At 32.3% G+C, this 25838-nt stretch overlaps 1 protein-coding gene and 1 long non-coding RNA gene across 3 annotated transcripts; both read left to right on the top strand.

The window, feature by feature from the left end:
• Positions 1–5548: 5548 nt before the first annotated feature.
• Positions 5549–10372, top strand: LOC104242213 (uncharacterized). Its single transcript, XM_009797241.2, has 6 exons — positions 5549–6026; positions 7591–7736; positions 8197–8365; positions 9031–9129; positions 9775–9857; positions 9944–10372. Exons 1-6 carry the CDS (start codon positions 5622–5624, stop codon positions 10074–10076), a joined length of 1035 nt encoding a protein of 344 aa, XP_009795543.1. The 5' UTR covers positions 5549–5621; the 3' UTR covers positions 10077–10372.
• Positions 10373–14624: 4252 nt separating this feature from the next.
• On the top strand, positions 14625–19767 carry LOC104242214 (uncharacterized). 2 transcript variants are annotated; one of them, XR_011401090.1, is made up of 6 exons: positions 14625–14874; positions 15255–15398; positions 16844–16942; positions 17115–17365; positions 17935–18051; positions 19470–19767. It is a non-coding gene; the product is annotated as an uncharacterized lncRNA (long non-coding RNA). The 2 variants fall into 2 exon arrangements; XR_714934.2 differs by having other exon boundaries at positions 17115–18051.
• The last annotated feature ends 6071 nt before the right edge of the window (positions 19768–25838 follow it).

Raw genomic sequence — 25838 nt, 5'->3', positions numbered from 1 at the left:
ATGAACCCCATAGGAATGGTGCTGCGATTGTATGAACATGTGGTAGTACGGAACTCCCAAGCCGATTTGGGAGGGTGGAGCAATCTCGCAACCCCTATAAGCACTCCCATGGCACTAGTTTCATATTAAGAGTTTTCTATAATGCCTCAATGGCATTCCTTGTCTCTATTGGATCCCGAGTCTCCGGTATTAATAGACTAGTATTGTGTAGTCGTTCACCACATTAAAATCTTAAGTGTGGGGTGGCTCAAGGGAAGTCTATGTGTTGTTGTTTGATTTTAATATTAAGAAAATACGAGGTGCAGTCTGAGTAACCTCGAAAAGTTGGGCAAGACTTTGTGTGTAATGTTTTCTTATACAGTTTTAGCTGATTATTGATTACTTGTGTATGAACGAAGATGCCTCCGAGAAAACACAGGCAAAGAAAAGGCTATTTCCACTACTCCGGTTAAAGCAAAGGCGACCTCCACCCCCCAAAATAAGAGAAAAGGGGGAGAAACTACCTCTAGTCTAAGTGGAGAACAAGCGTGGCAGCTGTAGCAGCCATGTGTCCACAACCCCAAGGACAACGGGAGTTTGGCATCAATAGCATACCCCTACATACTAAGGATTGGTACATGCGATGTAGGCCTAAACATGTACACCTGGAAGCAGCTATCTAGGAACGCAGCCTGAAAGAAAAGTATCAGGCAATTTGGAGTGACATATAGGATTTGGGGTTGAGCTATGTATTCAAGAACACAGGGGACATTAATCTCAATCTAGTCCGGGAATTCTATGCAGGGTTTGATCCACATGATACTGAATAGCTAGTGCTGATTCGTGGACGTTTGATAGATTTTTCAGCCACGACCATATGTAACTTTTTAGGTGCACCAGATGTTTCTGTGGAGCCATTGGACCACTTCATTCGCCGGCCTACATATAGAGAGTTGCGACACACGCTCTGTGGTGTCGACTCTACGGCAGCATGGGTCCGGGATAAGATAATAAATCGGCACAAGAGATTCCCCAAGAAGAAGATGAAGGCAGAGGCTTAAGTGTGGATTAAACTGATAAATGCATGGCTTCTACCGTGCAATCATGACACACTCATTAGCCGTGAGAGGACCTGTATAATATACTTTCTCATGACGGGTCAAAGGGTGAATATGGGTCATCTAATCCGCTACCAGATGTCATCAGTCAAAACGAGTAAGAAAGTCGATTGAATGCCACTTGCCAATTTTTTAACTTAGTTCTTAAGACACGAGGAGGTTGAGGAGGATCCCGACTTTCACCACACCATCGATCAGCCCCTCCAACAAATGGACATCACTAGTCTCCGGCTGAAAGAATAGACTGTCATGCCATCATTGACAGGTGCTGAGCGCAATGCTTGTGATGATAGTTTTATGACTCATATCTATGGGATGATGGATTTGCAGCTGAGGATAGGGGTCAGCCAGCCACATATGAGGAGATGACTTTATTGGAGCAGCGGTACTGGTTCAATGCTCATGCCCAGCAGATGGTTGGGATAGGTGATGGATACAGACTACTCGATAATGAGGATATCGACACACACGAGCAGTCTGAGGCCGAGCTGGAGCAGTCATGATGAGGAAGATGATGAGGAGGAGGAGGAAGAACATGATGAATAGTGGAGATCGTCAGAGGATGAGAACGCCGCTTGATCAGGGAGTTGCCTTGCACCGTACTCCTTTTTCTTGTTTTGTCAATTGCACTAAGGACAATGTATGATCTAAGTGTGGGGTGGGGACTTGTAGAAATTAGTAGTTGTTAGTTATTTGTATATGCTATTTTAGTAAGTGTCGTTTTCGTTATCTAATTGTTTTAGTTATTGGTTTTAAGAATTTGTTTTCATTTTTGTTTTTTTTTTGTTATTTGTTTTTAGTCAGAAAATATATAAAATAAAATTAAAATAAAATTTGGACGCTTCCTGATGATGGATCTCCTAGACAGTTTTCTTGAGGGAAGTAAGTCTAAAGAAAAATACCAAAAACATTTTTTTTAGGAAGTATAGTAATTCACCCTTGGTTTTTCTTTGGGCCGCGATTCTTTTCCAAGGATTTTTAGTTGAACGGGGTGTAGTTAATTTTAATTTTTAGGAATAGGAACCACGGAGCTATGCATATAATCGCAGCAATATCTCTTAGTTTTGTGATGTCTTGAGAATAATTAGTACTTTGGTTGTGACGCTTATGCTCAGTTTTTGACTCTAGTATAAGTACCTTAAATTGTAGATTCTTAAATTTGCTTAACTGCTTTGACTGGAGTGTCGTGATAAAAACCAATCCTGAATGAGTTATGTGTCATGTCTGTGTGAGGTTTATATGTATTTTGTGCATTGCATTTGATGTCTAGAACTTGCCCGTGTGTGTGCAAACCAAAATAGTAGTCTTGTTCAATCTAAGAAGTGATGTGGGCATTTCTTTATTAAGCCAGATATATATATAGAGTACCTACCTAAATGTTATATATTGTAGTTAACCCATTTGAGCCTATAATCTTGTTGATTTGGTAACCGCATTACAAGTCGTACCTCTTTATTTGAATCGACCATATATTTGAACCTTGTCACCTCTCATGAGCACTTGAATTGTGAAGAATTACGAAAAAGTTAAAGTGTGGGGTGGTGGGTTGGCTTTTGAGTGGAACAATTGAAATAAGGAGAAAGGTGCACCGTTTGAAAATAAAATTATGTCAATAAAAGCCACTTGGATTGACGATAAGAAAGAAAAAGAAAGAAAAAAAATAATAGCCGTATTGTATGAAGAATAATTCTTGACGGTGGTGACTAGTGATATACTGGTGCGTAAAGAAGTAGGGGGTAAAATAGAGTGAAGTTAAGGTGGAATTTTGGTTTGACATAAGTATTGGCTTGAATGTTAAAGTATATGTATTAAAGTTCTTAAGGGAGGTGTAGTCACTCATATCAAAATGTATCCTACCCGACCCGCAGCCTACATTACAACCAATAAAAGTCCTACTTGATTTTAGACTGAATGAACTCGATTAATCGAGTATTACACTACGTGCAAGACTATGGTGCATCATTTGTGGCATATGAAGGTTATTTATGAGAGCGAGTGAATTTTGTCTATCTTGAGTTCCTATGTTCTTAAAATTCATTATGTGTGGAACTAAGCTCTTTGATTGAGCGAGGCACGTGATTCATAAAGGAAAGGTAATGTCGTTAACTTCCATGTTAGAGTAAGTGAATTATGAATAAGGCATGGTATTTGTGAGTCAAATCTTGAGGTGAGGATGTTATACCTTGGTGCTTAGACTATGTTAAAGATTCTTGGTATAATAAGTTAAGGGAATTGCTTAATAGGTTGTGTCTATAAGTGTAGTTTGATTGCTCGAGGACGAGCAATATTTAAGTGTGAGGTATTGATGTGTAGCTATAATTCATGGTTTAGCACATTATTCGCCTTGCATTTTATATGCTTTAATGATAAATTACACTTTATTTGTGCTTAATAGGATCCATTTTATGTGTAGGTGAATTGGAGATGAAAGTAGAGAAAAAAAAGGATACTTATAAGTCTAAAGCGTGCACGGGAGCAGTTGAATAAGGGAAGCTGGCAACGCCAGGCTTGTAGCTGGCGATATACCTGGTGACGCTAGGCTTGTAGTTGGCGAGAGACATGGCGAGGCAGGCTTAACCAGGCGTTATGCCTGGCGACGCCAGGCCTGGGGTGAGGTCCACCAGGCGTTATACCTGGCGACGCCAGGTCTGGGGCGAGGTCCATTCCGAGTTTTGAAGACTTATTTCATCTTCCAATTTGACTAGGATTTGACCTACACATTTAGGTCTTTTCCTACACATATAAATAGACCTAAAAATTCCACTTTGAAGGACTTTTACAATCTGAGGAAGGATAGCTCATGGAACAACCGTTGGGAGTTAAAATCATTGATTTCTACTTCCTTTCATACTTACTTTGTATTTTAATTATGCAAAATATTTTGGATATTGTTACTATGAGTATGAGTAACTAAACTCTTAATCTAGGGTTTTGATGGAACCTATTGGAGGATGATTTTCCTGTTACATTAATATAGATTTGTCGTAGTATTTTCTCTATCTGTTCAACTATATTATTATTGTTGTTGATTGAAGGGCCCTCAATTAACTGTGCCTATTTAGTATGTATTACTCGGGAGAGAGTGCATATGTAAGTAGTTGTTGAACAACATCACTCCTAACGTATATGAGGGATCAATACGAAGGGTTTAAAGGTGGGATTAGGGATAACAAAACCTTGGTGCGATTTGAGTGAGTTGTACTTAAGGCCAGCTAGCGTAATTCAGGAGAATATGTTTAGTATATTGTGGTAATTACTCGGGAGAGAGTTGCGACAGTCAGAGTGCTCATGATCGGTAGAGAAGACTTAGACAAATTTATAGAAAACATAGCGGAAAGGATTCCGACAATAAGGGAAATCACAACCTTAGATCATTCAACTTCTTGTCTACAACCCGTTCGTAGTTAGTTATTATTTATTGTATTTTCATTACGTAATATTTAGTTAGTAAACATCCAATTCGTTAATTAAGTATTTCTGAAGATTGATTGCTGAATTTGTGCGAGTCTAGTAGCTATGCTTAATAGGTTAATTCCCTGTGGAATTCGACTCCAGACTTATTAACCGGAATATATTTGCAACGACCACTTAATCTTTTTATAAGGCATAGTTGGGCGTGATCAATTACACAAACAAGATTCAAGAGATTCAACTTTATTCTCTACAAGGTGTTGGATTTAATAAGAAGATTTAAATGAGTGTTCTTTCAACAATATGTGTAAGACATGAAAGAAGACTAAAACAAGAAAGAGAATAAATCATTTGAGAGGAAATAAGAGAGGGAGAATTTTTTTCAAAGGTAACCCATATGGATAAAAGATGAAAAATAAAGAAGAAATGTGAAAAAATAAGGAAGAATGATAGAAAAAATGAGGAAGAAAGGTGAATATAAAGAAAATAAGGAGAATATTAACACAAAAATTTGAAAGAGGGTTCGGTTAATTAGCCGCTATATTTTGTCAATTAGGCTATTTTGATGGTTTTTTCAGCTATCACGCGCTCCCAATTGAGTTATTACACACACTTAGCCGAGCGTCTATCGGAAACAATCTCTGCCCTAGAAGGACAGAGGTAAGGTTGCGTACATACTACCGTCCCAGACCCACTCGTGGGATTTTCAATGGGTTATTATTATTGTTGTTATGCTATGTAAGCAACAAGGTGGTTTAAATATGAAGGACAATATAGTTTAGGGGGTTTTGGGGACACGAAGAATCTAAGCATAAAACTGACAAAAACGTGATAGTTTAAGGGGATTTTAGGGTATTGACTCCATATATAATTGGAAAAAAAAACTCCTTATTTGCCGTCCAAAGTGAAAATGACAACTAATTAAATATACCGTCGAACGACGCCGTTTGCGCTGTTCCTTTTATCTTTTCGGGGTGGGGTTTGGGGGTTTTGGGGAGGGGGGTAGGTTGAGGGAGTTAAAAATATTCCTTTTTCTTTGAACACACATGGCGAGATAGTCTCGACTATTTTGGTCCTTCCGAGTAGTTAGCTGATCTGCTGCATTTTCTAAACATGTTAGCCAATAGCAGCCTCATCTCCTCTAACTTTTCTTCATTACTATTTCTTAAAAATAAGAAAGTCAACACTAAACCTTCATTTCCAAAGAGTGCAAAATTCAAGAATCCAAAGACCCAATTTTTCAAGAACTCAATCTACAGTAACAACTACATAAATACCAAAATTTCAGTATTCGGGAAAAAGGGTCGTCTGTATATATGCCATAGTTCACTAAACTTTCAAAATCAAGAAGACCCAATTATGAAAAAAGATACAGATGTTTCTACTGAGATAAGTGGCGGAAGCAATAATGGAGGAAGTGGAGGAGACCAATGGGATTGGACCACGTCGTTTTTGCTCTTTGGATTGTGGGGTGGACTCATGTACTATGTCTTCTTCCTTGCACCTAACCAGACCCCGGTATCACATCTTATTTTTCTGCTAAGAATATTCTCTTTTCTTGTTTCTTCCAGCTTAAAGTCATGTTCTTTGCATATTTGTGCATAAACAATTATGCGGTCATAGTTTATGTGCAACGCCGGCTGAAGGGTAAAGCAACCCAAGCAGTGGCTTTAGGCCCCCAAATTCTGGGGGCGCCATTTCCAATTGACAATATTTTATAAATTAATTTTTTATATAAAAAATTGATTATCTTAAAGTTAAAATAAAAAAAAATTACAAACAGGAAAAGAAAATATTAATTTGTTATTGATATTGACCCTTCAGTTTGAATAATCTGAAGCATACGCAAATATTTTTAATTTTTTGTTTAGTGGGTAAAAACTGAGATTAGTAGTTGATAAAAATCTGAAAAAAATATTGACTTAGCCTTGATTAAAACATAATAGCCACTCTGGCATGATAGTTTAGGCTTATTTTTCAAATTATATAGCATTAAAGAAAATATTACAAGTAGAAGATAAAACTCTAATCGACATACTTAATAAGATAACAAGACTTGATTTTTTTTCAATGTTATTCTTTATAGAATAAAATATACTATAACAATTGCATCGGGGAAAGAAGCTTTTCCAAATTAAAATTGATAAAATCTTGTATTGGATCAACAATGTCTCACGAGAAGCTAACTGGATTAGATTAGCAGCATTATCAGTTGAAAAAAGAATTATTAGGATAACTCGATTATAAGAAAATTATTAATAATTTTGCATCTAAAAAAGTTAAAAAAATGTACTTCAAATAAAAATATATAATTTTTAAAAAAAAATAAAAATTAAGGCCTCTCATTAAATTTTGCTTTAGGCCACCAACAATGTTGAGTCGCCCCTGTAATTATGTGATCATATTTCTTTTTAGTCCGTTTAAAAAAAGAATGACTTTTTTAAATATAGAAATAATACACAAGTTTTAAAAGTAATATAGTCAAACTGATATTAAGACTAAAAGTTTCAAAAGTCATCATTTTCTTTCTTAAACTGGGGGGAAAAATTCAGAAATAGCCAAATTTTACTTGAAAATAGTCGCAATTTCAAAAGTGATCAAAATTTAACCTCGTTTTCACGTAAAGATTCAAAAACACCCTTAAAAATCCGAAAAAGTTCCAGCTCGAAATTTTTTACATATAGATTTCAGCATAATGTGTTGGAGTTCCAACATAATATGCTGGAAGTTTATGCGCGGGAGCTCCATAATCCAGCATATTATGCTGGAACTTTCCGTGTTTCAGCAAAATAGTGGCTATTTTTCAATGACTTTGTAAATGCTGGCTATTTTTCAATCTGAGAACTGGCAAGCCCTAGCTATTTTAATGGTTAAACTTCGTGCTCAATCAAACATGTTCACGTTGAATAAAGTGGAGAGAGCAGTTCTTGAGTGTGCTAAAAATAATTGAAATATCGAAGTATGAGAAGATGCTTTGTCAACAAGTATTCCTTTATGATACTTATTTGCTTCACTCTTTACTCTATAGCTCTCTGCTTTATATTGTGTTTTTCTTAGTCCTTTTTTTACCTTAAAATTGCAGTTGACAGACACGTATTTCTTAAAGAAGCTCCTTAATTTGAAAGGAGATGATGGCTTCCAAATGAATCAAGTGTTGGTGAGTCTTTGGTACCTCATGGGTTTGTGGCCATTAGTTTACAGTATGCTCCTCCTTCCTACCGCTAGAAGGTAACTTCTCGGCTGTCTTGCTTCAGTTCATTTTCCTCTTTCTGTTCTGTTGTACAGTTCTTGATGTTCTAGTTTAGCTCTATATATAGAAAGGGTAACTCGATGCACGAAGCATCTTGCGTTTTCGCAGGATCCAGGGAAGGACCGCACCCCATTGGGGTGTAATATGGGCAGCCTACTCTAATGCAAGTATCAGTGGCTGATTCCACGGCTCGAATCCGTGACCTATAGGTCACACGGAGACAACTTTACCGTTGCTCCAACGCTCCCCTTCCTTTAGCTCTATATATAATATGAGATTAAGTTGCTTGGAATGATCAATTGTAATTCAAACATTCTGGAATAACTGTTGTGACTAGCAATTAGGAACTGAAAGTACGACATTTCAAATTTGTCTAAAATTTTTGGTTTGGACAGACAAAAGATTCAGTTATCTGATATTAAATTTTTGTTTCTGCAGTTCAAAAAACAGCATTCCTGTTTGGCCATTTCTCGTACTTTCATTCTTTGGTGGTGCATATGCTCTTATTCCTTATTTTGCTCTCTGGAAACCACCTCCTCCACCTGTTGAAGAAACTGAGGTTCAAAGGTGGCCTCTGAATTTTCTCGAATCGAAATTGACTGCTGGGGTAAGGAATAGTTTTGTCTGACTACAGTGGACTTTTTCTAGCACTAAACCAAGAATATGGAACAGAAATTCTGTGTTATATATAAGCGTGTAAAAGATCTTGTTGCACCACATCGTATCTGAAGTAAGTAGAAAGGGGAGTAATATCGGACACCTTAAGTGGTAGCACTTTTCTGTATGCTTTTTGATCAAGAATAGAAGATTAAAAAATTTAGGAAACTGATCGTAAAGTGCTTTATAGGCTTCAGCTTACCGAGAACATGACCCTCGATGGGAAGGTGTGGAGGTCGAGAATTAGGATTGTAGGTTGATAGGTAGTCGAGAGTTTCTCCTAATCGTACCAGTAATATTAGTATTATTGTGTCATTCTTACCAGCATTTTTAGTAGTATTCTTGTATTTCTTATTTTTAGATCTTTGTTTTACATAGTGTCTTTGTTTTTTTTCTTGTGTTGTTATTGTTGGTCGCTTCTTGTTCAGTGTTTCTTTAGCTAAGGTTCTATCCGAAACAACCTCTCTACCTTCACAAGGTAGGGGTAAGGTCTGCGTACACACTCCTCAGACCCCACTTGTGGAAATTACACTGGGTTTGCTGTTGTTGATCGTCAAGTGCTTTATACCTTGAGAGATGATCTACTTTTCTGTCTTCTAACTAATGCGAAATCAGGTAACCATGGCTGCAGGGCTAGGGATAATATTTTATGCAGGCTTATCAAATGGAGATGTTTGGAAGGAATTCTATCAATACTTCAGAGAAAGCAGATTCGTAAGTTTCTACTTTATTGTCTATATTTGATATGCTGTGTATAACTAGTTTTTCATGTTACCATAATTTTAGTTATTGGATTAGGGTCATATTTCATTGTCTGATGGAGTAATGATCTCATCTTAGTTTTTTTCTTTTTCCTATAAGGTTGACTAATGATCTTACTTCGTTGACAATCTTAGTTTCCTGCAAAAACTGGTTAGCGGGTTTGATATTTAAATGAGCATTACCTGGTCCGTGTGATAACTAAGAAATCTGCTTCAGCATTTCACCATATGTTGAAAGAAATAAAGCTAGTAATATGTTCAGCCAGTCGTTAAAATAACAGTAGAGGTCTACTTCTTGATAATTATATTAAGGTGGAAGTTAGAGTTCCCATTCTGTCCTTGTACATGAATATGATATTAATCTCATCTTGCGAAAAGGTGATCAAGAATCTAACTAGCTCCTACTACGGCAAAAACATTTTTTAAAATCTGGATCACAACCTTCTGGATTTTTATGCTAATGAGAGATTTCTGTCAATTATACTTTTCCGGACCTGTGCATAGCGGGAGCTTAGTGCACCGGGCTGCCCTTTTTATTTATTTATAATACATTGTGTTAAACCTATATAAACCTGACATATTCTTGATTGATCTGCAGATCCATGCCATGTCAATTGATTTCTGTCTACTGTCAGCATTTGCACCCTTCTGGATTTACAATGACATGACTGCTCGAAAGTGGTAAGCTCATACTCACACAAATGTAGTTCCCACTTCCCATCCTATGCAAAATGATATTGATCGATAACATGTGGTTATATCTCAAGGTATGACAAAGGATTTTGGCTTCTCCCCCTATCGGTGATTCCTTTACTGGGTCCAGCACTATACCTTCTCCAACGTCCATCTATTCCAACGGTACCAGTTTCATCAAGCCCAGCTTCGGCTGAAGAAAAATGATCTAAATCACTTACAGCAGGATTTGAATAGCGTGGGACATTGAGCAAAAATAAACCGACAGGTGAAACATATCTAAACTAGCAGCGCAAAAACTTCCCTCTGCTATTTGTAATGTAAATAGTTCAGCAACAGCAGTTGAACTGAAGACCATTTCTGCTGGAAATTCCAAGACTTGTTGCTCTGTCTTTTTCTTTTTCTTCTTAGTTCTTTTTTACCACCCTTGCTTTATATAAACCTTGTCACATGTATTCTTGAGATGGTAATTTTCAATTTCATGTTTATTTTAGTTTCTTTTATAGTTAAACAGTATTCACAAACACCCTCATAATCGGTAGATGTTATAAATTGAGAAGTCAACTTCCTCTATACTACTTTGAAAAGTCTTGGTGATAGATGTACCAGCATTTCGGCCTTTTGGTACTTTAACTTCTCATTTTCAGAATGCCCTCACATGTTAGTATCGAGTTTAAGCTCTATGCACAATATATAATGATGTCACTTATTAGGTAATTATAGGTAAATCTCTTAACAACCATTAATTGATAATTTGTTAAAAATGATTGCTGACCTGCTACTACAAATACTAATCAGTAGCTGATGGTTTAAATTTGTTCTCGATGTCCCCCATTTGATATGGTAATCTATATATCTATATCTATATCTATATATATATAAGTAGGAAAGTTACTATATATAATTGACATTATGGTTAAGCCAAATGGCAAGCTAATAAATGTCAATAGTATATGATAACTTTATTCTATATTTGACTATTCCAGTTAAATCTATATCTATATATCTATCTATATTATACTAGTATTAGTACTCGTGCGATGCGCGGACACAAATCATGTCGGATTGTGATTTGGATTATTTAAATTATGTATAAATAACTTTAAAATATAAACCTTCCAGATAAAATTTATAGATAATCATTAGATATTAATTAAGAAGCAAGACATGAAACCATTTCGCAAATCTCATATTGGATAACCTGTTTTCTTTTTCTATATTTATATAATCCAATAGGTTAATTTTAGTACTTGAATTTCGTTTCGTTATCAATATTAAAAATTATTAACTATGTCATGTGGTGATATATCTCGTTTAAACATATTAAATTATATTACTTTAATAAAATTCTCAATATTAGTTTTTTTTTGTCTAAAGCTTAAATAAGTCTTATTCTTTTAAATTTTACACAATTTTTTTATTCCTTGCTTATAATTATTAAATTATTTATTATTTAATATTATTATACTTTCATGTGAGTTTTTCAGCTTACTAATTGACTTAATATTTTGCTTATTATCCTTTTAATAATTATCGATAAATATTATTTTTTTATTCTTGAAATTTAATATATTTTACGCTTTTATCCTCTTACTCAAAACTATTTTACTATTTAAATCTAAAAATAATATTTTGGAATATTATTCAATTATTTATTTTATTTTATTTTAAATTATTTAATATATTCTCACATTATATCTATTTTTTTTCTTTATACAGTCTCTTCCCTACTAAGAAATTTTTAATTAATATTTTACCTGTAATCAAAATAATATCATATTTGACTTTAAGTTGTAACTTTGATTAGTATAAAATATTAATATATAAGTTCCTTGATTATTATATTCCAAATCTATTAAGTTTTTTTATATTTATTTTTTGTATTACATGCAATAAAAAAATCTCTTTTAGTTTCAAGATACAAAATTTGAATTTTAATTTTAGTTAATAAAATTACTTACATTAGATATTTATTTTATATTTTTTAAATTTTAATTCTCATCTAGTAAGACTTTAATTTTTGGTGGCCATATCCATAGTTTGAGCATTCTCATCATAAATTTAAGAACTTTCTAATATTAAGCAAAATAGTCTTTTCCTTTCATTTCTAATATTTAATTTTTAATTATTTTTTTACTTTTGCTATTATGTTATCAAATATATGATATTATCACAGTTTTATACGACTTTTAATTAATTTGCCACTTTATTTAGTATTATTATCAATTACTATCCTTTAATATAATATAGATAAATTTAGAAATATTTTAATCTTAAAATAAATATCTATTTTATTTTTAAAATATTGCTTGAATTCTTAAGTTTTTTAAATTTATCAATAGTATTTTTAAGTATTTTATTTTACTTTATTTTATTTTCTAAACTAATTCTTAGCATAAATATTCTCACACTATTTTTAATTTATTTTATCTGTTAGACATAAGTTGTGTGGTATTATCCACAATATCATCTTTCTTATCATAATAGATAAATAACAACTTTCTCATCCCAAATTTAAATAAGTTTTATCATTTTTCTTATGATGAAAGTTTTGATAAATGTCTCTCTATTTATTCCTTATTTTTTCTATTCTATTATTCAATACATAATATTATTACATTGTTATGTGGTTTCATTAGCTTGTTTAATTTAATGTCTATTTCTACCATACTCATTTTATTATTAATCATAAAAATTAATTTTTTATTTGTTTGAACACATTACATCTAATGATAATATTTTCACTATCATTTTATTTCTCCATGTACTATTTCTAAAAATAATAAAACTATGAAATGAAAGAAAGCATATCAAGTGGTTAGTTAATAATTATATTTGGAAAGCTATCAAAATTTATTTAGTATAAGAATGTGAGTCAATTTTAATTGATTTCTACCATAAATTAAATTTGATCAAATCTAAGTTGTTTTAATCCTTATTAAATTTGTTTAAAAATCTATTTAGATTATGTCTTAAAAATACTAAGTAGAAATATTTCTATTTAGATTATTTCTCCATGTACTATTTCTAAGTGACATTTTCTGAATATGCCAATTGGCTTAATGTCATGCCTCACCACATTCCTTTTAATATATATATATATAATATTTAAGTTTTTTCTTATCTTATAAATAACTTTATAATTTATGTAAGATCTTATTTTACTGCTTGAATTTTTTTAATTTTTGAAGTCAATAAATCTTTAATATCTTAAGTAAGTTTTATTTTATATTTTAACTTACTTCAAAGTATAAATAGTCATAGGTTATCTCAATTTACGTCTTTCTATATTTTTTATTTTTTTCTATTTTAGTTTTTTAATTAATTTTTTACCTCCATATTTCTAGCTAATTTAGAAGAAAATCTATGAGTGGATCAATATATATATATATATATATATATAAAGAGAGAGAGAGATTAGATTTGTCTACGATATATTTAGATTATGTATAAGATTCATTAAACTACTTCCTTTAATTATGTTTCCATTTATAATTTCTAATAATTAATGTTGTCCTACAATTGCCAAGTGGCTTCATTTTAGCTTGTCACTTGGCTTAACTACAATGCATACTACTCTCCTTTTAATATAATCTATTTATATATAAAAGGAGAGGCAAAGAAAGGTTATGATGACAAGTGGCATAACATTAAATTGACAAGTATCTAAATTTAGGACAATTCTCCAACTTTGTTGGAATTTAAATTATTTTAAAAATCTGCCAGTTAAAACAAACAAAAAAATTATAGTTCCCTCCACGTACATTTGTTTGGTATTTTTGAATTTATTTATTAAATTTGGGTAATAAAAATAATAATTAATTCCTCTCACGTTGGGATTTGGCCTTCTATTTATCTTCACGTTAGATTAGGCCTTTTTTTAAAGTTATTAATATATACCTAAATAGTTAGATTTTTTAATTTGTACAATAAAAAGGGAAAAATATATTTATATATAAAAGGAGAGGCAAAGAAAGGTTATGATGACAAGTGGCATAACATTAAATTGACAAGTATCTAAATTTAGGACAATTCTCCAACTTTGTTGGAATTTAAATTATTTTAAAAATCTGCCAGTTAAAACAAACAAAAAAATTATAGTTCCCTCCACGTACATTTGTTTGGTATTTTTGAATTTATTTATTAAATTTGGGTAATAAAAATAATAATTAATTCCTCTCACGTTGGGATTAGCCCTTCTATTTATCTTCACGTTAGAATAGGCCTTTTTTTAAAGTTATTAATATATACCTAAATAGTTAGATTTTTTTAATTTGTACAATAAAAAGGGAAAATATATTTATATATAAAAGGAGAGGCAAAGAAAGGTTATGATGACAAGCGGCATAACATTAAATTGACAAGTGTCTAAATTTAGGACAATTCTCCAACTTTGTTGGAATTTAAATTATTTTAAAAATCTGCCAGTTAAAACAAACAAACAAAATTATAGTTCCCTCCACGTACATCTGTTTGGTATTTTTGAATTTATTTATTAAATTTGGGTAATAAAAATAATAATTAATTCCTCTCACGTTGGGATTAGGCCTTCTATTTATCTTCACGTTAGATTAGGCCTTTTTTTAAAGTTATTAATATATACCTAAATAGTTAGATTTTTTAAATTTGTACAATAAAAAAAGAAAAAAAGAAGAAAAGAAAAACCCACGATCCCAAACGTCGGCTTCATCAACAATCCTAACCTAACTGTTTTTTATCTACAGCAACCATAACTGCTTTGAATCTACGGTAATTAATGCTTTATGTGGTTTCTTCTTTCCCTTTCTATTCCATGTTTTCTGCTAACAATAGTATTCCCAAGTTGATTCAACAATAGTATGTGGTTTCTCTTATTTTGAGTTTGTAAAGGTGGCTACACCAGTTCATGAAATCCGACAATTTCAAGCAACTCGAGGCAATAAAATTTGAAAGTTATGGGAAATTCCGGATTGCTTCAAGCCTAAAATACCATATTTCATAGAATTGTATCTTACAAGATGCAAGGGTAACATATTCGTTCTTTAATTTCACTTATTTTTAATGTTCTTCTTCTCTATTGTGTTTATGCATTAATTTTCCACAATCCTGAAATTTAGTTTCCAAAAAAATTTGTGACGTTAGTAGTGCTATTCAATTCCTAAAGTGTATCACTTTCTCATAGATTAAAGTTCTTCTTCTTTCTTGATTTTTACTTGCCTTTGGGTTCTAAAGATTGTAGATAGTTGAAAATAATAGTCATCATTTAAGCAAAAGGAAAGTATCTGTAGCATGTACTGACTAAATTCAATTAATTTAATGTGCAGAATCACACCTCTTCTATGTTATTTGCACTTTCTTTTTCCCCGTTTCTTCTTTTTTGGCTCATTGCTGGACTTCTTCTTTCAGGACAATGACTCTGAAGAGGATGAGGATATGATAACAAAACCTCATGATGCGGTTATAGTTTATGCAAGAAATAGTGATTATGTCAGTCATCTTGAGGAATGTACAACTTACTTCATGACTGAACAACTTTTTATACTTTCATCTGTATGGCCATGTTCATTTCATTTGACCACCTTTAATTTTGTGATTTTCATCTTTGCCAATAAATCTTGAATTTTAAAGTTTCATCAAGTAGACATTTTTTTTTCATCGTGAGATTATTATTTCTTTTCCTCTCTGGACAACATGGCTTAATTGCCCTATTAAAGGCGGGGAGAGAGGTATGGTTTTGCTTGAAGTTGAGCTTGCTACATAAGTATTTTCTCTTAGTGGTTGTTGAACGTTTGTATCTTTCAGAAGCAACTCTTTGAAAGGATTTGAGAAGTATCAATTTTCCTTTGTGATTATACCCTTATTCTTTCTTTTCTTTTGGCAAATTTATTGTCCTTCTATATTGTATGGTAAAATATTTTCTTGAGAATAAGAGCCAAGAAGAATGACAAATATCATGATTTGGTTGGAAAAGACCGCTGATTTTTCTTCCTTAAAATGAAAGATAATTAGGATTACAGATGATTCTCTGCAATAACTTCACCCCAACATATCTCTGTTTGCTTTTTTAAATCAATCTTTATTTACTGATTAACCATCAAATGATAAATTTTCATGTTACACTACACTTTTCTGTTATGCGAAAGCTATAAGCAATACATGACAACTTTATCTGTTGAGGTTTTGTTTTTGCTAGACATTCAAAGCTTCTGTCAGATTCTTTCAAATTAATATATTTAAGTAAGTCTTTTGGTAGTGTTTTGACTACCAAAAGAAAGGATTTTGAGACAGTTGTGTATTAAAGTTATGTATGGTGCTAGCAATGTTCACTCTCTATCCATTTTTGTATTTTGTGTTTGTGTAAATATACATCTTCACATAATTAAATTGCATATCTATAGTCTTTATATTTAAGGCTACAATCTTTATGTTTCTTAAGTTGCAAATTTGAGTTTGTTGCTTTGTGTATTTGAGTTACTAACTCATTCAAGTTTACTCAATAAAAGTAAAATCTGGAGTAGTTGCTCTGTTTATATGACTTATTAATTCGTTCAACTCTATGTTGAAAATGAAAAATCTACTCGATAAAAGTACTATTAGTATAAATTAAGTTTCAAATACGGAGTAATTGCTTATGTGACTTATTAATTCGTTCAACTCTATATTGAAAATGAAATATTTGGAGTTGTTGCTCTGTTTGTTTGTCTTACTAATTCGTTAAACTCTATTATTGATAAGTAGTATTATTATAAATTCAAGTATTCAATAATATAAATTAGTATTAGTTAATCTGGATTTTCTGTGTTACTGATTCATTATACCTTCTCTGTTTTTTAATGTGATTAAGTTGCAAATCTGAAGTTCTTTCTCTATTTCTTTCACTTATTAATTTTTTCAGCTCTACTATTGAAAAGTAATATTACTACAAATATTATCAATCTTTGCTGCTACATTTTGTTTAATTCAAATGTAATTATGAAATGACTACTTTTTTTCAGTTCATATTATCGATGTGGTTGGTTGTCTATGTGCCATTGCTGACATGGAGAGTGTTGGAAATAAGTGAAAAAAAGGGACATCGAAGTTGTTACTGATTAGTAAGCATCTCATCTCTTTTTAAGTATGCTTTGTTTGTTATCTTCCTAAAAAAGGGATTAATTCTAACCTTAATTCTGTTTTCAAGTTGTTTAAGCACATATCTTTATATGACATTTTGGATGAATCATATAGATTTTTACTCAACTAGATTATGTTTCATCTTTTTTCCAGGGCTGTTTTGCAAAATCAAAAATAACTTTGTGGGAAAGAATTTGAAGAAAAGTTTGAACCTTATCTATACAATGGCTCCGACTCGAACTGAAAGCGAGATCTTGCAACCACACCCGAAGAAGCACGCAACAAAGCTCTTTTCCTTTCTCATTGAAGTATGCAGCGAGGAATCGAAGGGATGAGACCCGATTCAATTCTGTGATTATATCAAATTCTTATGAACATGGATTTCACTTCATATCTTTCTATCGGTAAGAAGTTCAAAATGTCGCGTATGTAGAAGAGCAGTGCAAGAGCAGTAGAATGGATAATTGATGTGGGATCATTTCACTTTCAACAATACAACACTAACTGATAGCTTGAATTTAAAAAACTTTCAGTAATTTTGTAACCATGCACTCATGTTTCTTAATACAAAAAGTAATTAAGCATAGAACCTTAGATATCTGTTTTCAAACTATGGAACCTCTCATCAAAAGTTTGAAAGGAATCAGACAAATAAATTGTTCTTCAAATATAAGACATTGTATATGAATTCTCAAAAAATATAAAACTTAAGGACATCGATTACAGGGTGCAATGTAAACTTTACTGCTACCTGAATATAAATAGCATATCAATTATACTAATTGTAGAGTAAAAAAATATAGATATTGACTTGATAAGGATTCTTCTTAATTGACCATATATCTCTTTTTAGTAGAAAAAAATTTAGATAATTTTGATTATTTCCTGCTCATCTAAATCTCATCATTTTTCCTGCTTTGTCCCAAAAACTTTCGAGAACATTCAATGCCTCATTCGTTAAGCATTCTGAAAGGTGAAGCGAAGAGTCGAGGGACTGCCTCATTAGCGAGAAAGCACCAGTCACTAGAGAATTAACGCTCATTCAAATAACTTTAGCATTTGGATCCTTTCTAAGACCCGCAATCTAAAGGTATGTATATGACATTTTCTGATCTTGAAGTGCACCATGGTAGCTTGAAAAAGTATTACAGTTTATTTTGAATCAAATTTACAGAAGTATAAGTCGTTCACAATGCAAGAAGGAAAATGGTGCTTTGAAGACTTTATCATTGTATGGTAAAGGCTTGACTAGGAACAAATAGAATTTGTATTGTTAAAGACTTAATAAGAAAAAAAAATATTTTAAGTAGAATGACTACATCATACTAATTCAAACATAATCTTAAGGGGCTTTCAACTATATTGTAAGGGGCTTTCAACTATATCGTAATAGGCAACACTCTCTCAATTAATCAACAAAAACTATAGTAATAGGTTCTTTTTAAGGAAATTCATCAAGGCACTAACTTTGACAGGGGAAAGTTGGAATTTGACTTGATTTTGAGTGTTGTTATGAGGTTTCTTTATCAATAATCTCTGCTACAAATCATAATCACATCTGTTTTTGGGTAATTCTTATTAAACCAGATAAACTAGATTGTTCTGTAGTCAAGAACTCACATATAAGAATACCGGACCTATACACAGATGATGAAGAAATACTATAGCTGGTAGCTTATTAATTGTGTCAAAGTATTGTTATTGACCTAGCTATTTCAGGCTTTCAGCTAATGAATTGTGTCAGAATGTTGATACTGACCATTCTAATTCAGTTACATCAATTTTGTGAATTCACTCGAGAACCCAAAAGATATTAAGGAATGGTCGTAAAAGACATACTTTTAAATAAGTGAGCAACTGCTGAAGAAGTCACAAAAATGTAGTTTATATAAAGAGCTAAATATCTCTGGTGTAAACAACATACATATTTCGTTCAAATATTAAAGACAAGTTTCAATGTTAATGCATATGATAGTAAGGGAAAAAGTTTCAATCTTTGGACTCATGCTTTCAGTCTTTTACATATTTTATTTTTTCCAGCCTATTATATGTAAAATATCAACATCTTGAGCTATAGATATTACCTTCTGTTATTCATAAAGAGTATATCAAGCTATTTGGAATTTGATGATATCACCAAACACTCAATTATGTGCCATTAAACTATGAAAATCCATCCACTTATAAGAAATTTAATGTCTTTCGCGCTTCAAAATACGGATATTCAAGAGATAATTTTTCCGTCTTTGAATTGGGCATTGACATATAGTGTTGAAATGATGCCAAGTACACATAAATAGGAAATCACATCTAAAGAGGAAAGTTAAAAACCTTTGCCAAGGATGCCGATATCATTAACCATCAACTTGAAATAACAGGTTTATTACTGGCATCATAACTTATTATCTTTTCATCTAGCTCGATTAATTTAGTTATTTCTTGAGATAGTTCGTCAGACATTATCTGCCTGACAGTTTACATTTTTCATTTTGTATGTGATTTGAGCAGAGATTGAAGAATAGTTAGTCCCAAGCTATAACCATTTCCCTGGAAGGCCATATGATGTCGAAGATCTGTGCAAAAAATAAGGAATTAATAAAGGTTGGTGATAAAAATTCAAGAACGACCGTCTCTGTATCAATGAGCTTGAAATACATTAAATTCAAACTTTTAAATTCATTGCTTGAACTACAAACTTTTTCTGGCCGATACCTGATATTCGCCGAATTTTTTTAATACGTTAACCAATCTGAGATGTACACATTATTGATTATAAGTATCAATAAAACCTTCAATGATAGGTAAATATGAAATCCATAAAGATGTCTAATTCGAAAGATAAAGAAAATAATCTCTCTCAAGTACCAGAAATTTGATTGTTTAGTTAGAATCTATTATTTCTGATTTGCACATAAAATATTGGAATATATAGTGGCCCTATGTGGATTTCGTAACTTTAACAACATTATAAATCAACCTTGATGGTGAATTTTATTACTTTAACAACATTTACAATTCAATAGAAAGAAAACAACACTCATGGGTTCTAAAGTAATATAGACGAGTCGAGTAATAGGTAATTATACCACATTAATATTGTTATGTCAGCGAAAAACTTAATCCTTAAAATTTTATGTCGGTGGCTCAGGTTCAAACCTCATAAGAGTGCCCTGTTTTCAAAGGGGAAAATATAACATAACTATTGAGTTCTAACTTGAACAATATTATAAATCAACCATGATGGTGGATTTTATAACTTTAATAATATTTACAATTCAATTGAAAGTGCAACTACACTCGTGGGTAAAGTAAGGTAGACGAGTCGAGTCGAGTAATAGGTAATTATACCAAATTCATATTTGTGTCGGAGGTTCAAGTTCAAATCTTATCGAGTGCCCTATTTTTCCAAACCGGAAAATATGGCATAACCATTTAGCTCCCAACATTCTAACTTATTTTTCTTTGGGCTAAATAAATCCACACACGCACACATGTATAATGATATTTGAAAATAAATGATCTCGAAGCTCTATGCAAAACAAAGGAGCTAATAATCGCCGATGCTAGAAAATGAAGAATGAGTCTCTCCATATCAATGAGTTCCAAATAACTAAAATTTTATTGTACCAAAACTTTTTTAAATTAGAATAATAAGAATAATTAGAATTTTGCTGTGTGTATGAATGATGAAACATTTTGCCTTTGGCCTTAACTTTTAAATCATTAAATAAACGTAAGGCCATAACTTAGCACAACAAATAATAAGATGAGTATTACTAGAATTGAAGTTATTGTAATAGAGTGCGTACATTGTAGATGTCAAGGTTGTGCAAATGGGAGTAATTCTTTTACCGTAACTGTATGTTATGAGGTCTGATTTTTCTATCTTGAAATACTATAACTTTGTCATATTTTTGAATTTGCAAGGCGTTGGAGACCTTTGTTTGTGGCAATCTAGCTGGTATACATAGGGACGGATGTAGGGTATACTCGACGGGTTCAATTGAACCCATAACTTTGGACGCAAAGTAAAGTTTATATGTAAAAATTCATTAAAATTGCAAAAATAGTAAATATGAACCCACAACTTTTAAAAATATAATAGGTTCAATACTAAAAAATTTAAAAGTTGAACCTATAGGGTTTAAATCCTGGATCCGCCTCTGTGAATACTTGACTTGCTTTATTAAGGCTATAAAGAACATTATTGGCTTCAAGAAATAACTGTATGTTTCTTTATTGTGTTTACTTACTACTTTATTATACGAATATTCATTACATTAACACATTCCAAAAAATAATAGCATTTTCACGCTTTTTGTATCTATCGTCTTTTCCAGGATATATTTTCTTAAGAAGAATTATATTTATTATTCTCCGCACAACGCGTGGGTACGGATACTAGTATAGATTAAAAGGAGGGTAGCAAAGCATGTGGTTATGTCAAGTGGCATAATGAGAACAAGCCACTTAACACTTTTATGGAATCTATTTGTTGGATTCTATTTGTATAACATTGGAAAACAATATTTATTAATATTCTTTTGTATCTAATTAATAATTGAAAAAAATATCTATCAAAAATTGCATGTTAGAGCTGTACGTGACTTACATTACCATATTTGGAGTAATATTATGTGAAAAATAATATCCGTGGTTTCCTTTAAAGTGGGAAAATAAAGTAAGCATTAATTAGAGAAAAGCACATAAGGAAATGAATATTCATGGTTTCTTTCAAAGAGAGGAAATAAAATAAGCATTAACTAGAGAAAATAATATAACAAAATAGTATTAAACCTAGACAGAACCGATAGTTCATATCCAACGATCCCTTGCTATTAAAATAATCTTTATTTTGAATTTTACTTTAGATCTAAATAATTTTTTATAAACATATGGTTTAGTTAAATTATTGAATGCCAAATGTTTGTTAATGCAAACTTTATCTGATAAAGTTTAAATTTATTGAGATGAATCTTGCAAATGTTTTGGAAAATGCTTTTTAAGAAGAAAAAAAAAGACTCCTAAACTACCATATCTCTTATGTATCTTTTAGACTATTATTCTTAATAAAAAAGAGAATTAAATAAATCATTCAGGTAATTAATTAAATATAACAAGGTAATCAACCACGTCAAGTGGTAACAAAAGAAAAAGTTAAAGTACTGTAAAAATTAATAAATAATTAAACAATATAATAAAAATATTGAATTGAGATAAAAATATATTTAATTAAGATAAAAAAAAATTAATTTGAATTTAACTTGAAGGATAAAAGTTTTTAAATTGAAAACTTAAATCTTGAATCGAAAGATAATTTATTTTTTGAATTGAGATTAAAAAATCAAGTTTTAATTGAAAGAAGCATTATGATACTATAAAAAAAATTAGCGGATCTTATTGATTTTCCTTCATGCTTCATTGTTGAATCCGCAGAGAGCTGGATTTTCTTTTACGGAAAAGGGCCAAAACTGACCCTAATGTATTCACTTAAGTTTAAAAATACTTTCCGTCCACCTATTTTGTAAAAATTGCCCTCACCATTAAAAATCTGGCTCATTCATGCCCTTATTTCAGAAGGACATTTGCTGAAATAAAAATATTATTTTATTATATATGACATGGCAATTGCGTATTGGTCAAAATTAAAAATCTAATTCTAACCCATATCTTATCTATATATAACCCAACAACGATCCATCTTAGTCGTTCTAACCCATTAAACTCCTTTTGTCCCTCAACCACTCGATTCTATACCCAACTCATGATCCAATTGTTATTTAGGTTTCATTAGTTAAATTTCATGTTTTTCTTTTTATTAATTTATTATTTGGTCCCTTTCCCTGTTCATCTTCCCCGGCTTAATCATCGCCTACACTTTCCCAACCAAATCAATACCGATCAAATGTGAAGCCAATTTGCTCATATGATTTCAATTAACTCTTAAAAGCTATATGGTGGCACAACAAATATAACGTTGGCAGAAAGATACCTTATTAAGCCATAAAATCTTACAATGAAGCATTAATTTACTTTCAAAGTATACCTGATTTCACTCAGAAATTTGATTTAACAAAAAATGTTAATTTAAAAATTAAACTAAGGCCGAAAAATCTGAGACGGAGTAGGCTAATAAGTGGATATGGGGTGAGGTTTTAATTTAAGTCAATAGGAAATTAACACATAATAAATAATAATTTTTTTTCTTAATTAAAATAGGGTCGTTAGTTTTTAGGGTATGAGTGGGCCGAAAAGTTGACGTTAGGGGCATGAATGGGCCATATTTTTAACGGTGAGGGCAATTTTTACAAAATAGGTGGACGGAGGGTATTTTTAAACTTAAGTGAATAGGTTAGGGGCAGTTTTGGTCCTTTTCCATTTCTTTTATGAAACATGATCTGTAAGTGTGTAAATATAGTAATTATATATTGTGTATCTATATTTGTTGATATTATATGAATATAATATTCTTAGAATATTTTTAGGAGAAATTTTAGGGAGTATGAGCTTAAACTCATGTATATATACTCTTTTTTTGGGGAATGAGAAAGCAAGGCAGATCCATCTAAAAGTTGTGCAATCTCTAATATATTCACTTTCCGTTGAAGTGGTGGTATGTTGAATTCTCCTTGCTTTCCTATTTATGAAACTTTGAAAAAATTTTGTAACCATTATTGTTCTTAATGTTTAATTTATTCATTTTCTAGAAGTACATCATCAGTTCTTAAAACAATTAGTATGATTTCCTGATGAATTTGAATATTGTAAAGTTCATCAAGTTGATATAAAATGAAGGCTTTTTGCTTCATAATTAGATCATATGCATTCGCTATATGTATTACTGTAATGACCTGACCGGTCGTTTTGAGCTTTTGCACTTTGCTCGCCAGTTCTCGGGCATGACTTGCCCCGTGTGATGTATTATGCCTTATGTAAATCGTTGGTCTTGGTTTTCAGGTTAATTTGAACGAATTTGGAAGAACAATTCCTAGTTTGTAGCTTGAAATTTGAAAGGTTTGACCAAGATTTGACTTGATGTATATGATCTCGGATCGGAAATTTTATGATTTGGTTAGCTCCGTTGGGTGATTTGGGACTTAGGAGCGTGATCGAATGTCACGACCCAATTCCCGAACCTGGTCGTGATGGCGCCTCTCATGAAGACAAGGCCAATCATTCAACCCAATTCATCCTTTTAAGACAATTAATTAACACAATTATAGTATAAACATGGTTTAATAATATCCAATAGTGGAAAGTATAGATAAAATACGGAAATCCAACCCAACTCAGCCCTAACCGGGGTGTCACAAGTCATGAGCTACTACAGAGTTTACTAAAATTCTACAAAGTATGGAATTAGGAACAAAGTCTGAAGATATCATAAATAACAGAAGATAAGGGAGAAAATGGGTCTGCGAACGCCATGCAGCTACCTCGATAACTCCAATGAAAACTGAACAGCAGAAAACTCGCTCTATGCCTCAGGAATACCTGTACCTGCACACATGGTGCAGGGAGTAATGTGAGTACTCCGACCCAGTGAGTAATAATATAAATAATGACTGAAGGTAAGAAAACACGTTAAGGCACACAACATTCTATACAGAAGCAGTGAAATCATTTAAAATAACAATTCAGTGAAATATCATGTGAAATTTCTTTTAAATCAGTAAAACAGGTAATTTGGTAGTAAAATGACAAGTAGAAATCTGCCCCTCGGACTCAGTATCAAAATAATAATTAGAAATCTGCCCCTCGGGCTCAGTATCAAAATAATAAGTAGAAATCTGCCCCTCGGGCTCAGTATCAAAATAATAAGTAGAAATTTTCCCCTCGGGCTCAGTATCTCATAACAGTATCAACCTCTCAGGCTCAGAACAGTATGAAGCAACCAGTCAATGAAATAAGAGAACATAATTATTATGGCAGATAATGCAGATAAGGAATAAATGCATGAGTGCAATGCAATGCATATGACGGTACCCTCTGGTACCCACTGCGGCATGCAGCCTGAGCCATCCATATTTATTTATCGTCGACGGCGCTCACTGGGGGTGTGTACAGACTCCGGAGGGGCTCCTATAGCCCAAGCGCAATATCAAGCCATCTCGTGGCATCAAATCTAGGCCCTCGGCCTCATATCAATATCAGTATAATCACCCAGGCTCTCTGCCTCAATATCAATGTAACCAACCAGGCTCTCGACCTCAATATCAATGTAATCAACCAGGCTCTCGTCCTAAATATCAATGTAACACTGCTGCGGCGCGCAACCCGATCCATGCTCAGTCCAGAAATCATCATAAGCCCCTTTGGCATTCGTAAAACAATAGTTCTCAGCCCGAAATATCATTTAAGTTTTCAAATCTTAGAAAGATGGCTGAGTTTGCAAAATAGTATTTAAAACCTTGGACTGAGATCAAATGATATGCAAAATATGCGAAAACAGTGATATCAATCCCTGAAGGATTCAAATAATTGGCAAGAAGCCCAAATGTAACAATCAAATCTAAGTAAGGATGATTCTCAATTTAGTTCAAGTAGAAAACACGGTAAAAACATCTCTCGGGACGGACCAAGTCACAATCCCCAATGGTGCTCTACCCCACGCCCGTTATCCGGCGTGCAAGTCACCTCAATATAGCGTTACGATGTGAAATTCCGGGGTTTCAAACCCTCAGGACATCATTTACATCAATTACTCTTGGTGTGCAATTTTGAGAATTTTTGTGTTATTTTTCTTGTATTGTTTGCATTTGTCCGCGCATGTTTATTTTATAAATTAATAAAAAATATAAAAAATACGTCGCATTTGCGTTTAGGATTTAAGTTTACAATTGTTAGTGATTAAGTTTGTTTTACAAAAAATGAAAA

Source organism: Nicotiana sylvestris, chromosome 7 (genome assembly GCF_000393655.2).
Source record: "Nicotiana sylvestris chromosome 7, ASM39365v2, whole genome shotgun sequence".
Classification (NCBI taxonomy): Eukaryota; Viridiplantae; Streptophyta; class Magnoliopsida; order Solanales; family Solanaceae; genus Nicotiana; species Nicotiana sylvestris.
This window is presented reverse-complemented; position numbering and strand designations above follow the sequence as displayed.